This window comes from Mastomys coucha, unplaced genomic scaffold (genome assembly GCF_008632895.1).
Source record: "Mastomys coucha isolate ucsf_1 unplaced genomic scaffold, UCSF_Mcou_1 pScaffold5, whole genome shotgun sequence".
NCBI classification, from domain to species: domain Eukaryota; kingdom Metazoa; phylum Chordata; class Mammalia; order Rodentia; family Muridae; genus Mastomys; species Mastomys coucha.
This window is the reverse complement of record NW_022196911.1, coordinates 39,551,763-39,567,074: the sequence shown is the minus strand read 5'-3', so window position 1 is coordinate 39,567,074 and position 15,312 is coordinate 39,551,763. Positions and strand designations below refer to the sequence as shown.

The following is a 15,312-nucleotide window of genomic DNA, read 5'->3' as shown; positions in this document are numbered from 1 at the left end:
GACTGACTACAAGCTGTAAACTACAATAAACACTTTCCTGCCCAGATTGCTTTTGGTTGTGTTTATCACAGCAATAAGGGCAAACTAAAGCAAGGGGGAAATCAGAGAATCATTTCAGGATTGGTGATGGAGTAGCAAACCCCTAAAGAGGGCACGGTGCAGTTTTGTGTCCTGATGGAGTTCCTGCTGGGAAGCCTGCAGGGACCTTCCCTGAGCTCAGCAAGATGCTGATGCTGGGAATACTAGAAAGGGAAGGGTCAATTCTGCATAATTAGAAATGAAATCGCTGCAAGGAGAAGCAGTTCTTACATGATGGGGCTGGGCCGGGGGTTGGGGGAGGGCATGCACCCAAATGGGCTTCGAAATGGAATGCCCGAGCCAGCTGAGCCAAGTACAGGAACCATGACTGCAAAGAAGAGTTCTTATTTATTTGGCCTCAGAAAGCATAAACAAATAAATCAACACATGAAAGGCAAATGCAAGTCACTACACGAAGCGTGGTCCTGATGTAGCAGGCGCATCTTCATTTGCTGGATCTTGTCTGGTCATTTCTGTACCTTAGGCTCACTCAGGCTGATGACATGGTGATCCTGGATGGTTTTCTTTGCATCCATTTGTGTAGCTATTAAGCCACCCTGGATTTTATGTCCTTTAGTCACAGCTATCTCCCCTACCCCCACCCCCATTTCCAAGAGCTTCTGTTCTTTCAGGATACCCAGGACGTCTCTGCTCCCTTGTCTTAGGAGTGTTGGAGGTGGGGCCTGCCAAGGAGGTAAACAATCCTCTCCCCACCCCTATGTCCTTCCCTTCTTTTTGAGATACTGTATCATGCTATTATGCAGGCCAGCCTGGCCTTGTTATGTAGCTAAGGATGACACTGAACTTCTGAGTTTTCTGCCTCTCTCTCCTCAGTGCAGGGAGTAAGGTATGCACCATCATGCTTAGCTTATGCAGTGCTGAGGAACAAAGCCAGCTCTTCATGAACGTTAGGCCAGCACACTGCCATCTGAGTTATAGACCCAAACCTGGATTTCAATTTCTAGCTTTTTTTTTTTTTTAATTGTTTTTGAGACAGATTTTCTGTATGGCCCTGGCTGTGCTGGAACTCTTTCTGTACACCAGGCTGTCCTCAAATTAGAGATCTGCCAGCTTTGGTCTCCCGAGTGCTAGGATTAAAAGCATATGCCACCAACACCTGGCCTTTCCAAATTCCTTTAAATCTAGGTACCCAAAGGTTTCCTTTCCAAAGAAGGTCCTGGTTTCTTAGCAATATCACTTCTAAAAAGTCTTCCTTGGTGTTGAAACTAGAGCTAACATCCTCAGAGTCTACTTTACAGCTTCTTCGTGTCTCTAAACATCACCTAAGTCTTTACTGGTCACAAATACGTAGCACTGCTTGTGTCAGAATATTATGTTCTTTTTTTTTTTCAGAGCTAAGGACCGAACCCAGGGCCTGTGCTTGCTAGGCAAGCGCTCTACTACTGAGCTAAATCCTCAACCCCAGAATATTATGTTCTTATTAATTGTCACAAAAGCCAATGTACCTACACAGCCTAGGTTGAAGAGCTATTGAAGAAGATAACAAATTCACAATTTGCATAATAGGGCCTGGTCCCTGTGGGTCAGGCCATGAGCACATAAAATATTCAATACATCTTGGTGTACAAATGTTAAATACAGAAATAAATTAATAAATATATAAATTACTTAAGTATTTCAATAGCATAAGGCCAAGTGGAATGCTAAAATATCTATGCATAAATTAGTTCAATGTCTTGGCAGGCATTTAACATTTACTTGTAGAAATATAGCAAAGGTGTCATGATGAACTTAGAAAAACTGGGAAAAGCCAACCAAGCAGAAGATGGCTTTTGGGGTCTCTTCCATCACGAGTTTAAATTTTTCTCCCCTAATATCCTCTACTTTTCTTTCCTTCCAACGCTGCATCCTAGGATCGGACCCTGTAAAGGAATGTGGGTAGGTAAGTCCATGTTGGTCAGAAGTATAGCCTCGATGCCCTCCTCCTTCACACCACACATTATCCCCAGACATTGGATCTTGAGGAGTTCTGTGTGACAAGGCCCAGTCCTTTCTTACAGGGCTCAGACTTCAGCTGGTCTCCTGTTTACCAGGGGATCTCTTGAGAGATTTTTCTTAAAAGGGCTTTAACTGGGAGATTTTCTTATTAAAAGAACTTCAGTATTTCCCCAGAACCCCTAGGACAAGGTTCCAACTTCTGTCCCCGTATCTGACTCCTGATTTTCTCCCCATCTGATCATTCTTGCTTTTCCCTGTACAAGGGTAGGACCCATGCCTGTTTTCTTTATTGCAATATCCTTGGCCCAGCATAGTGCCTGACCTAACATAGACATCAAATTAACATCTGCTAGTGAACTAATGTATTTCTGACTCCGGAATCCCTATGCCAGGAACTCCAGCCCCTCCCCCCAACTCTCTCCCTCACAAGCCTCCTGTCGTTCTCCACTAGGACTACTGAATTGTGGGCGTGGCTGGGCTTCATGGACCTGCTCACCCACCTGCAGGGCACACATGCCCACTTGCTGCACGAGGAATTGTAGTAGCGATCCTGAGCTTGCACGCAGACACTTGCGCCTTTGCATTGGACTTCGGTAGAGGTCTTCTCTACGAGGAACGCACCTTTCTGCAAAGGAGAGGGAAGTTTATGGGCTGGCAGAAGCTGTAAACAGAAGTGTTTGTGCGCGCGCGCGTGTGCGCGCGTGCGCGCGTATGCGCCTGTGTGTCCCACCTCTTCCCAGAGCCTGGGTTGCAGGCATTATTATTTAGTTTTACAGAGTTTCTGGGAGTTAAAATTCAGGTCTTCATACTTGAGCATGACTCATCCATCTCCCCAGTCTCACTTTTCTATTTAGTAAGCTCCAACAGAAATGGCTTGCTCCCCCTTCTGTCTCTCAGAGTAGCAGCATTGTCCCAAGATCTCCTGTATGAGGCTGATGTTGGTACTGAGAGCAGCTTTCTTTAGCTGTCCTCTAGACATCAAGAAATACCATGCCCGTCAGCTTATGAAAGTGACTTCAAATCCTGGCATGCTACTAAGCAGCTGTGGTGCTTCGGGAAAATGTCTTTGACTCTCTGTGTCTCTCCTTATTTATGAATAGGTCCCATGACAATGCCTGCCTCTAAGAGTTGCAGCAGCTAAATACAACATTTATGTAAAAATGCTTAGAGAGCTTCTAGCAAGTAGAAAGCACTAGACATTACCTATTTAAGATAGGTATATTAAATATATATATGTACACATATATATGTATATATACACACACACAAGGATGAAACTTAGCAAGATTTTAGGTGACAGTTGAAATCTGTTTCAAAATAATGGCATTTCTGCTCCTGTTTTTAGGGGGTGATTGGATCTCTGAGCTGGATTGTTACCATGTTCTCAATGCTATGTAGGAAAAAGCCTTTGGCCTGTGACTTTAATGATCTGTAAGACTGTCCCCTAAACCTTGCAAGGGATCACTGTGTTAAGGACCAGGAAGGTAGAAAGCCACCATATTAGCCTGTGTAAGGGTGGGCATCTTGAAAGGTAAAATAATTGCACAGTCTATTAAAGAAGTAGGGATTATCCAAATTTGGTGAGACCCAGCACCTATGTTCTAGTATTTTTTCTATTTACTAAGTTGAAGCAATCATTTTAGGCTCCTGGATCCCAGGTCTCTATATCATGAATAATTTAGTTGAGGATTGACAGTCGACTGTACTGGAGGTATTGAGGTGGCTGGGCTAACCATCTTTGCCTCCATCAAGCTGATGCTGGGTCCGGGTCCTGCCACTGCTCTAGCTGGGTGAACTTGGGCAAGTCATAGCCTCTCTGAGCTTCCCTGGCCTTCTCTGCGAAGAGGTGACAGCAATACTGGGCTGCCTTCAGGTCTTTGTGTAGGTTGTGTGTGATACATATGGAGAACCCTTAACACAGTTCTGGCTCTGTAGTGAGCACCTGGTTTTTAGGGTCTTCCCATTGGCCCCAACATGGGCTGCATAAATCCTACCTGGTTACACCCCTCCTCTGTCTCCTTCATCTTTTCTTTCTTGCGCTGGATACGAACAAAGAACTTGAGGGAGAAGTAGGAATGGGGAGTGCTCCAGGAGTCGGGGTACTCCCAGCTGACCTCCATCTGAGAGTTTTTCAAAGGCTTCATCTGCAGGTTCTTGGGCGGGTCTGGTTTGACTGCAGAAGAAGACAAGCATCTTTTATTATCCTGGCCAGGCTTTGGAGCTAGGGCTTAGGCTTGCTTCTGAGCTTGGATGACTGAGCCATCCACAGTCTAGTCTTCTGGGATAGTTCTTTCACTTCTCCGAGCATCAGGACAACGCCTGTGAGGTATCTCCTGAGAATGTTCCTTCCACTGGAGAAAGTCACCGTTATTGGCCACATCTTATATTTTAGGACCCTTTCTTCAGTGCACAGACTGGAAGTCCCTGCTGGTTGACTCATTCTTCTTAATAAAGTCTCATATCTGGGCTCTGCAGTCAGGGAACCCTCACTCCCTGTGCATGTTTCCCTGCTTTACACTAAGCATGTAGTTAACCCATAATCCATTAGATGCCACCATTGGGGCAGATCTGGGTCTGGGCTGCTATCTGTGAGATTCGAGATCTGGAGAGAGGTAGCTTAACCCTTTAATTTCCTCATCTGTAAGAGGCAGATGGTAGTGTCTATATCACGATTTTCAGGAGGTGAAGAATGAAAAAGAATGCAGGCAAATCTTATACCCCAGGGTATCACCGAGCGAGCGTGTGGCTGACAGCATCAGCATCTTTGCTTCCCAAGCACATGCTCCCAGGCAAAACTCACTGATATCCCTGATGAAGAAGCTGGTGCTGTAGTTCTCATATTTATTCTGCTGCCGTGCCTCCAACGCCAGTTCAATGGGCAGAGTCTCCTCTGCAGTTGGGCAGGTGACGTCCTCCTGGCACGACACTGAGTACTTCTCATAGTCCCTTTGGTTCAGTGTGACCTTCTCTGCAGACAGAGATGCTGTCCCACATGTCACTGCCCGAGAGTCAGGGGAACTGATGGCAAGGACAGAAAGAGTTCTGTGTTATAGATCGGAGACCGAGTGCCTCGTGACTACTACAGTCTGAGATCAAACCGTCCAACTGGTTAGATTTCTCCTCTGGAGTAAAACAACAAAAACAACAACAAAAACAAAAACACTCCAGACCTTTCCAGATTGGAAGCTTAGCTGTAAGAGATTGAAACTTACATCTCTGGCTTAAATGAATCTGAAAATATCTTAATGCAAGAAAACCTGCTTAATTATAAAGAGTTGGAGCTACAAGGATGATTATAAAGAAAACACGCCTGCCTCCACAATCCTCCCTTTAGCTCACATCTGAGTCCCACATACAGACATTGTTCAGAGTTTGTTACTTCTATAGTTTTTCCAATGAAAATTTAAGATAGACATGCACACACATATATGTACATATGTAGTTATCCAAATAGTAGCACAACTTTAAAGACAAATGAAAAATACATATGCATGAGTTTTTAATGTTTATTTTTCCTCTCTGAAAGTATTGTGGGGAGTTCTGTGAGCAGAACATGAAAGTTGGGTTATTTATTTCAATAGATGCACATTAATGCTCTATTTGATCATGCTCTTGCTAATTATGCAAAATATTCCAGTGTCCCTTATCCATGTACCAGTTTCTTCAAGAACATGTGTAAGATTTCTCTAGCAAGAAGAAATGTATCAAGCTTGTCTAATTTTTTTTAAGTGCATAGAGGTCTGGCATGTTTGTCTAGGTAAGCATCTGCAACGTACATGGGTCTCCTTCGGGACCCATGTTCAGAAAATTCTCATATAAGCAGCATAGACTCTGATGTCACCCCTGAACCATTATTTTCCTTAGCTATGTTTATGTCATAGAAAAATCATGCTAAAGGTGAAAAAGGGAGTCCCCCATTTATGCATTTAAATAGCAGGAGAGCCAGAGTGCTTATTCCCTGCCCTCCATGTGGCTCGTGGATTTAGTTGCTGACTGACTCAGCTGTAGACCAGGCTGGCACACCAGCTCTGCAGCCCTGGGAAATGATTTTTTTTTTTTTTTTTTTAGGTAAAGTCCAAGTGCATTGGAGAAACTGAACTTCAGAATAATGGTCTTGAAGGGTTAGAAAGAAGTTGAAAAGGCTCTAGGAAAATCTCAAAAGGCCTCGGAAGGTTCTGGAATCTGTTCCAGGGCTTCCCACCTCAAGGCCCTGGAGCACTCCACTCTGTTTTTGACACAAGGTCAAGCTTTGGCAAGTTATTTGTAGCTGTGGGTTCTTTTTAATTTCTCCCCATGGTGCGGTGAGCCTTAATGAAGCACAGCCAGGCAACTCAGATGAGTGAATGCAAACGCCCCAGGCAACTGTTCTCAGAGGGCTGGCTTAAAGCTCCAGGCTATTTCCTTAGGCGAGCAGAGGGAAGCTGAGAAAAAAATAGAGAATTGACTTTGCTGTTCCTTTACCAGTCACTGATAAGCCACGGGCAGCTTGTACTTATCTTCGTTATGAAGTAGATCTAACCAAGCACTGAGAAATCATGACAGCTCTCTTACCTACTGCTGCTCTTGATGTTGAACTTCAAGTCAATATTTCTTTGCACCAGCCACGAGCAGGTGAACCGTCCGGAGTAATTTGGAGCCTCACATTTCAGGAAAGTCTTGTTTTTGAAATCTGAATTTGAAAAGAAAAACGATTAAATATTTAGGAGTTTTACTTTAATAAAGAATTTTGTTTTTGTTGTTGTTCAATTTTTTTTTTCCCCGTGGATGGAGCACTGGCCATTACATGGTTACAAGGGTGAGAGTTTTTGAGACAAGGTCTCTGGATTGTCTGTATGTCACTGGCCAGCCAAAATAGCTCATTGGTGAGCTATGGGCCAATGAGAGTTCCTGTCTCAGAGGAGATGAGAAACATTTCTGAGTCTCAACACACACACACACACACACACACACACACACACACACTTGCGATTATTATTGTTTAAGGAGAGGTAGATGAAAAGATACTATCAAGGGGATGGAATTACTTTTTAAAATTTCAGTGGACCAAATTCCATTTTCCTTCTTGTGGAGCAGCAGACGTGAGTGGCTCAGAGTCTCTCCTCCTTTGTGGCAGGTGTATTGACCAGCATCTAGAAACTCTTTGACCGTGATGGTCAGGGTCTTCCCAGAGCTTATGACTCCACGTCTTTGGTCTGAGGTCCAGGTGATACCATCTTCTTCAGGCGTGTCACAGGTGAGGTTCACTGTTTCTCCAGGGGTGTCGGGACACCAGTCCACCTCTACAACATAAACTGGAGCACACCAGCAGTAAGGACCTGGACCAGGAGCCTAATGAACCTCGGAACTGGGTTTCATTCAGTGTCTTGACTTGTCCATTGCCTTTGGAATATCATAGCTCACAAGTTTGGCAAGTGCTTGCTGAGACAATCTCAGGGCACGAGGACAGAACAGAGAAGCCGTTTTATAGCTGCCACCAAGTCATTAAACTGACATGTGGCTTGTAACAAGGGAAGACACTGAAACAAGAAAGATGCAAACTGCACAAGATCCCTTGTCAGAAGCCGTGTGCGTGCATGCATTGGTGCATGTGCGCATGCGCATGCATGCTTGGCGTGTGAGTGTGTGTGTGTGTGTGTGTGTGTGTGTGTGTGTGTGCGCACGTGCATGTTGGGATGGGGATGAGGGGGAATAAGCTGTAGTTTACAGGACAGAGTATTGAGCTGAGTAACACAATGGCTTTTAAAGCATAGGTGTGGAGAAAGAAAAATTAGGAAATTCTGTCTTCTCAATTATTGTCTATGCTAATAGGATTAGCTGTGAGGATAGATGGGGAAAAGCATGCACCTTAGCGCAGCTAAGTTTACTGCATAACCCTGTGCTAGCTTTTTTACCCTCCTCCTCCTCCTCTTCATCCTCCTCCTCCTCCTAGTCCTCCTCCTCCTCCTCCTGCACCTCCTCCACCTCCTTCACCTCCTCCACCTTCTCCTCCTCCTCCTTCACCTCCTCCTCCTCCTCCTCCTCCTCCTCCTCATCATCATCATCATCATCAACATCATCATCATCACCACCATCATCATGCACAGGTAAATGCACTGGAAAACTCTTAAAATTATTCAGGAAGATTTAGGTTTTTTTTTTTTTCCCTTCTGTGTGAAATTTGTCAATGGAGATTGCCATTAGCTACTTGTTTTTAAAAGCTATTTTACACTCTTATGAAGCAGTAGATGATAGTCTCAGTTTTTGAAGGAACTGTTTTTGCTGATGCCGAAAAGGCTGAGCGAGGTCCCATCAAGTGTGAAGTGTAACAAATGCTGTGGATCAGATCTTTTGTCTCTGGTGTTATGCAGTGGATATCGGATGCCAGTTTCTAAGTGAGCCTCCAGAATATCCCTGTAAGGTCTTCTGGAGTGTGTCACACTGAAGCTTCGTGTGACAAAGCTTCAGGGGTTACCTATATATCAATGATTAATCGAAAGACCAGCTTAATACAGTGGCCCATAAAGCCTGGTGGTCTCCCAGTCTCCATTATCGGCGTCACCTGAAAACTCATCAGTAATGTTGGTTCTGGGCTGCTGAGCCAGAAATGTCGGGATGGTCCCAGTGATCTGATGCCTAATTGAATATGGAAGGCACAGTGGTGAAGAGCTTGGGTTTGGGAATGGCACAGCTGTGGAGCAGAGCCAGCAAAAGGCTTTAAGAGAGCCATGGCCTCAGGTGTGGGAAGAGACACCCAGCTTCTTAGAATTTTACTTTATAGCCCCGGCTGGCCACAAAATTGGGCTTTCTTCCTGTCTTGACTTTTAAAAAAATGAAAGTGAAATATTAGTGATTTCTTTAGAAGGTAACATCTAAACTAATTTGTATGCAAGCTTAAGACAGTTCCCTTAAGGGCCTTGTGAATGGTGGCTCTATGATTGGCATTGGGGTTTAAAGCCTTGAGAAATGCTACATTCTTACTTTTATAAGTAAGATTTGTAACTGCTGAAGGGGGAGCAAAAATAAGAAGTACAAATCACTAGAGGCCAAACTCTTTGGAAATCATTAGCCTGAGCTGGTTCCAATCCACAGGACCCTTTGCCTCCCAATTTCTCTTTGTCCTCTAGGCCAGGAAACAGCGCTGTCCATTATTTTCCTTTTAGAACCTGAACTCAGAAACCCCAGAAGACCTTGGCTCAAGGGCAGGGAGAGAACTTCTTGGGGATGTTGGAATCAGAGCTTAGATATCTGCTGGGCTTCTGACTACCATTGTGACTCCAACACAAGCTCTCTCTGTGTTTCTCACATTGATTTTTGGAAATATCTGTGGTTTACCAGGTCAGAAGTAACTAAGGGGTTAACTCTGCCAGGGCCTAAGTTGTAGTTCTGACTGTGGCAAAGGCTTTACTTAGGAAAACATCGAAAATTCTATTGGGGTGGGTAGCCAGACCTGAAATTACTCTTTTTAAAGTTGTATTTAATTCTTTCATGTGTGTGTGTGTGTGTGTGTGTATGTGTGTGTGTGTGTACGTGTGCCACAGCTCATGTCTGGAGAGCAGAGGATGGTTTAGAGGGTCCTCTCCTCCTGCTAAATATACTTCTAACTCTTGTGAATCTTCAGAATGAAAAGACCAGCTCACTTTTTTTTTCTGGGTTCTCAAAAGATTTCTAATCAGCAGCTGAGATCTTTTCATTTTTAATTTACATCCATTTCCTATTTATGGCCACAGGAAACAGTTGTTCCATGACTTACTTGTAAAATCTAGCATTTAAGCACGCAGGCTCTGAAGTGAAATTAAACTGGAATCAAGTTCTGTTCTGCACCTTGAGGGAAAGTTACTTAACCTTGTGAGCCTCGGTTTTCACTATCTGTAAAATGGAACACAGATAGCTCCTACTCTCCATGGCTATTGTGAAATGAAGTGATGTTCTGTGCTCAATAAATGTTAATTATTACTAAGGTGTAGCTATGGAAGCAGAAATTCCTGCCATGATTACCTTGCATTTCAGGAAACTTTTAAGATTCTGTCAGGAACGAGTGAGGACTTGAGTTGATGGACATTTGCTAACTGAGATGGTACAAGGGCAGAGTGTGCCCCTCGCTATGTCCTCATTATTTGTCTACTAATAATCTTATTGCCATTGGGGTAATGAAAAGTTCAGAGATTTTTGGTTTAGACAATAGTACTTGCTAATTGTGTATGCTCACTCTACCACATGCTATTTTCTGTATTCATTAACATACTCAGTAGCCCATGTGGGCTGTGCAATATTCAACACCCAATTAAGAACACTGAGGTCACGAGACAACCTAACCTCAAAGGCCCTGGCAGAACCATGACCTGAAATGGAGTCGGTGTGAACCATCATGGTGCCCACCATGATGAGGAGAGGAGGTTCTAACGTGCAGGACAGCCGACAGCAGCAGACAATCTTGCCACCGGGGAATTTCAGTTGCTTAGAAGAGTCACTTTCTGGTATCTAAGGCAAAGATCTTATCCTGTTTGCCACCACAGTCCACCTAAGTTCCTTTCCTGACATCCAACATGAAAACCAAACAAGGGAGAGAGACAGGTGGAGGAAGAGAGGCTAACCCTCCCTCTTCAGCGGAGGACTTCCCGAGAACACCTTATGCGTGGCTGCCTCCTTCAGCCTTCACTAGCCTTCTCATCAGCCTGCCTAGAGCCCCAGCTTTGGGGCAGGAGCTCCAAAGAAAATGAGAAAGACCGCTTACCATCTTTCTCCAGCTCCCACATGGCCATGAGTGGAGACACCAGCAAAACCATGGCAAACCAGGAGATGGTTAGCTTCTGAGAAGACATCTGTGTGGATTCAGGGCAGGAGGAGGAGAGGGATCAGGAGAGAGGGAAGAGGAGGAAGAGGAGAGAGAACATCAACTGTTAGCCAGCAATCCCGGTCCCCATTTTATCTGCCTTCTAAATAATGATTTTCCCCCTTCTCTTCACACTGTTGGACCAGGATTTTAGGAGGTCCGTTCATCTCCAAATAAAGAACTAGAGGCTACCTGGAGCTGAAATAATCATAGGGCCCAGCCATCTGATTCTATTTTGTCTTTTAAGAGATATTGATTTGTTACTATTGTCTGTGTGCATATGTGTATTAGCGTGTGTGGAGGTCAGAGGACAACTTTTGTGAGTTGACTGTTTCCTTCCGCTATGGGATCAGGGTTCAAAGCCAGGTCACCAGGCTTGTGCAGCAAGTGATTTTACCTGATACCCGACATCACCCCTCTCCTCCCTCTTTTTGAGACAGAGTCTCAGCTTTGGCTGTCCTGGAACTCACTATTTAGATAAGGCTGACCCCAAACTCCCAGAGATCTACCTGCCTCTGCTTCTCGAGTGCTGGAATTAAAGGTGAGAGCCATCACACCCAGCTCACTATCTTATTTTTTTTTTTTAAGGCTCAGAAGCATAAGCTTAGATATGAATGTGGCTTCCTGGGTCCACATTCATCAGTCATTTACTCAGCTCTGACTATAATAATAATATAATACCTAAAGCGCATTGAAGAGAATGGGAAAGTACCGCCGTGCTCCCAGTACGGACTAGGATGGTGTCACTGAGCATCTGTATCATTCTACTGCAGAGTAGGCACTGGGATGCCCTGGGCTAATGGACCAGGTTAAGTGTGGGAAAGGCAACACAGGGTAAACTTCCGAGTTCTGACAAGGATCTGTAGTGGATTCATTGTTTTTTTGTTGTGTTTTTTTTTTTTTTTTTTTTTTTTTTTTTTTTTTTTTTTTTTTTTTTGTTGTTGTTGTTGTTTTAAAGTTAGGCAGAAATTGCTCCAAATTCTAAGATAATTCTCTCCCTCACTAAACAAAATGTAGGATTTCTTAAGCTTGGGTTAATATATAACCTGGGCTCACTAAGACTGCTGGGTCTCAGCCCAGAGTGTCTTGATTTGACATGCCCTAAAGGTGCCGGGAGCTGATGCTCTGATCCAATGAACACACTGTGAGGGCAAATGTGTTAGTCAGGTTTTAGGGTCCAGAACTTGTAAAATTCAAGGTGTTCCTTTGCAGAAGATATATTGGTTGACCCACCATGAAATAGATAGATCAGCCACAATCTTATATGGTAACCCAGTCTAGATTATCACCAGGGCAACAGAAACCTTCAGACTGTAAAGATTATACTCCTACTCATAAATGTGGTTGAGATAATTAGTGTCTAACTAATTCCCTTCAGAAATACTTCCATCTATCTTGGCAGATGCTACTACCTGTCAGGAACAAGGTTTGAGAGACCACAGGTCTAACCCATATGAATTAAGACTTAAATGTTTATAGGCAAATACCTCAAAAATGAACAGGCCTTGGTTAGAGATCATGGAGTTTTAGAGAACAGAATTACTGCTAACCTTTGAGGACCTTGCTATGATTTCTCCTTCCTTACAGATATCATCAGTGACAGAGATAGGACTAGGAGTCAGGCCTTGTCTAGGTCCAAATTATCATATAGCCAAGCCAGCACTCGCTAAAAGAGTGCTGGCTTGCCACATTCATAGGCTTGGAGTCAATCAGACATGGGCTTGGATTCTGGCCCTACCACTCAGTGGCTGTGTGGTGTTGGTCTAGTTCCTCTGAGCCCTAATGTCTTTATATAAAAAGACATAATAAAGCCTTATGTGGTCTTAAAGAGCTGTTGGGTAAGCAATGAGATGACATGGTAAGTATAATACCTTATTCTAGTAGAAGACCTAAGGAAAAAAAAATTGAAATTTCTTCTGTTTTGTATACAGTGGGCTGAAAAATAAAAACCTCCCAGGCAGTAGAGAGAAATGCCCAGAGAAGGTGATGTAATTATACATGGCTGTAAAACCCAGATGGTAGGACTCTGGGAAGGGAAAAAGGCAGAGATTCCTGGCATCTCCTGGTGATCTCTTCATATGCTCTCAACACAGAGATTTCCCCTTTGACTACATGCCAAGCATTTCCTCTGTCAGCCTCAGATGCACTTGAGCATCACATATGAACCATATTTCAGGCTGAAGGGAACCCTGGCAATGGTCCAAGGAACAATCTTCATTTCATCGTCATCTACATCTTAGATCCTAGTAGACCAGCAGAGGGTGGAGATGGTGGCAGGTCGCCTCTTAATCAAATCTGCACAAGCAAAATGTGTGTGGTATGTAGCCAGGCTTGGGCTTTCTGGCTGATCCATAGATATGCTGGGAGCTGTTTTCTTCTCACTTCACAATTCTTTCATATGCTACATTTTAACAATTTGGTTTCCTTGTTTGTTTTCATGTGATTTCGTCAGTTTTCTTAACTCCTGAAAGTCTTGTGCAAAGAGCACAGGAACCCTGGGGTACACACTCTAGCTCCCTAGAGCATGCGAATGCTCCCAACGTTGTTCCTAGCCAATGCCTGAGTGGATGTCCCCTTTGCAAATTTCATTCTTATATTTTTTAATTAACAAGAGAAATGACATGTAAAAATAAAAATGCTCAAAAACAACAATGCACACAACAGATGGCATGGCTGTCAGGGATGGCAAGGAGGGCACGGGCAAAGGGCCTTGGTTCTACAGCCGAACAGACCTCAGTCTGTCACTTGTTAGTTACGTGACCTTGACAAGTTGTGTTGACTTCTTCAAACCTGTATTCCTAGGCTAAAAATAACCCTGCCAGGATAGGAGTTCATGGACTGATCCAGAGAAAGTGCCAGCTTGATTCCCCGAATGAAAACAGGACCCCAAATGCCTACCCTTCTCCTTCAGCATTACTGAAATGATGATGGTTTGATTGCATCTTTAATGACTATCCCCTGCCCATACCAAGGTGTGTGGCAGGCATCACGTCTGTCTTGTCTTATATCTAGACTCTAGTCTAGAGACAGTCCATGGATTGTTGGTGCAATAATCATAGTATTTCAGATCTCAGCAAAATGAATTCTTGGGGGCGACCTAACCTCATCTTGAAATACTTGCTTGGACAGATCGAGACATCAGCTGAGGTTCAGTGATTTCTGGGTAAAAACAAGATGTCACCCCGCCCCTTCTGATGCCAAGGATCTCACCTGGGCAAGCAGAAGAAGCAAACCTGTGCAGACTTTCTTTCCCTTTCTCACAGATTTTTAGAATCCTTTAGGAAGTAGTTTGGAAGATGCCTTGAGCTTTTCAGTTTTGAAGAGGTGGCAAAGTTAGTTAAAAATCCAAAGGAACCCCCAAACCCAGCTCTCCACTTTGATTATCATAGCTGATTCTAAAGGCCATCTCAGGCAGGACATTCATCTATGAGCTTAAACTTTCAGGGGCGCATGAAAGGCTTGTTAAAAGTTTCACTATTAAGTCAAGAACAGAATTTTAACGTAACACATATGCATTAATACTTAAGAACATACACACGTGTATGTTCTTTCTATCAAATATACATCTGTCCACAATGTTTGGTGCATATAATTAATAGCTCACTTTTTTTTTGAGACGGGGTCTCAAACTCATTACACAGGCGAAGCTGGCCTTAAGTCCCTGCTCATTCTGTTTCCTACCTCCCAAATTTGGGGATTACAGGTGTGCACCATCACATCTGTAATTGGCTGACTTTTTAAATGAATATTTGAAGCCCCTGTCCCCAAAGCACCTGGCTTTCACCAGCAGGTAAGCCATCCGGGATGCTTCCGGAACCCACTTATCTCTTACTCCCACACTGCCTGGTTCAGGGGTAGCCTGTCCTCTGGAGTCTGTATCTGGGCCGCCTCTAGACGCAGGGAATTAGTGACAGGGAATAGGAGAGAACTTACCTTGCTTTGCTGCAGGCTGCCTGGTCTGATGTGCCTGGCCACCCACTGCTCCTTCTGCTGTTGTGGCTGCTCCTGGAGCTTATATACAGTACTCCTACAGAACTTTCTGATGGAAACCCGAACTAGAAACTGACTAGTCTCAATTGCAACACTGAAAACTAGTGTCAAAACATTCTGGGGGAATTTTAAGAAGTTCCTCCCCACTTCTTGCCTCTCTGGGTGCATCTATCATACAGAGGGAATATAGACATCGAAATCCCAGGTTAAGAGGAAATAACTTCGGGGTGTGGAAAAAGGAAGAAGGCAGAGATACTAATTTCTGTTTACATCATGCCTAAGGTGAATAGAGGTCGCGATGGCTAACCTCTCCCGATTCCACAGACTGGGGGAAAAAGGAAGGACTTGCCCCAAACCGAGTTCATGGTTCATGCCACAATCAAACAAGTAGGTGCTACTATGGGGCCCAAAGAATAAAGAGCCTAGTGTATCTGGGCCATCTTTCCCCATGTTTTCTTGTTAGCTTCTGAGTTCAG

The 15,312-nt window shown here is 44.0% G+C and overlaps 1 protein-coding gene across 1 annotated transcript; it reads right to left on the bottom strand.

Moving 5' to 3' along the window:
• Positions 1 to 1,773: 1,773 nt before the first annotated feature.
• Positions 1,774 to 14,897, bottom strand: Il12b (interleukin 12B). Its single transcript, XM_031352351.1, has 8 exons — positions 14,780 to 14,897; positions 10,748 to 10,835; positions 7,062 to 7,328; positions 6,589 to 6,706; positions 4,838 to 5,055; positions 4,032 to 4,210; positions 2,538 to 2,662; positions 1,774 to 1,961 (listed from the first exon to the last, which is right to left on the bottom strand). The coding sequence occupies exons 2-8, from the start codon at positions 10,833 to 10,835 to the stop codon at positions 1,949 to 1,951; spliced, it is 1,008 nt and encodes a 335-aa protein (XP_031208211.1). The 5' UTR covers positions 14,780 to 14,897; the 3' UTR covers positions 1,774 to 1,948.
• Positions 14,898 to 15,312: the final 415 nt, after the last annotated feature.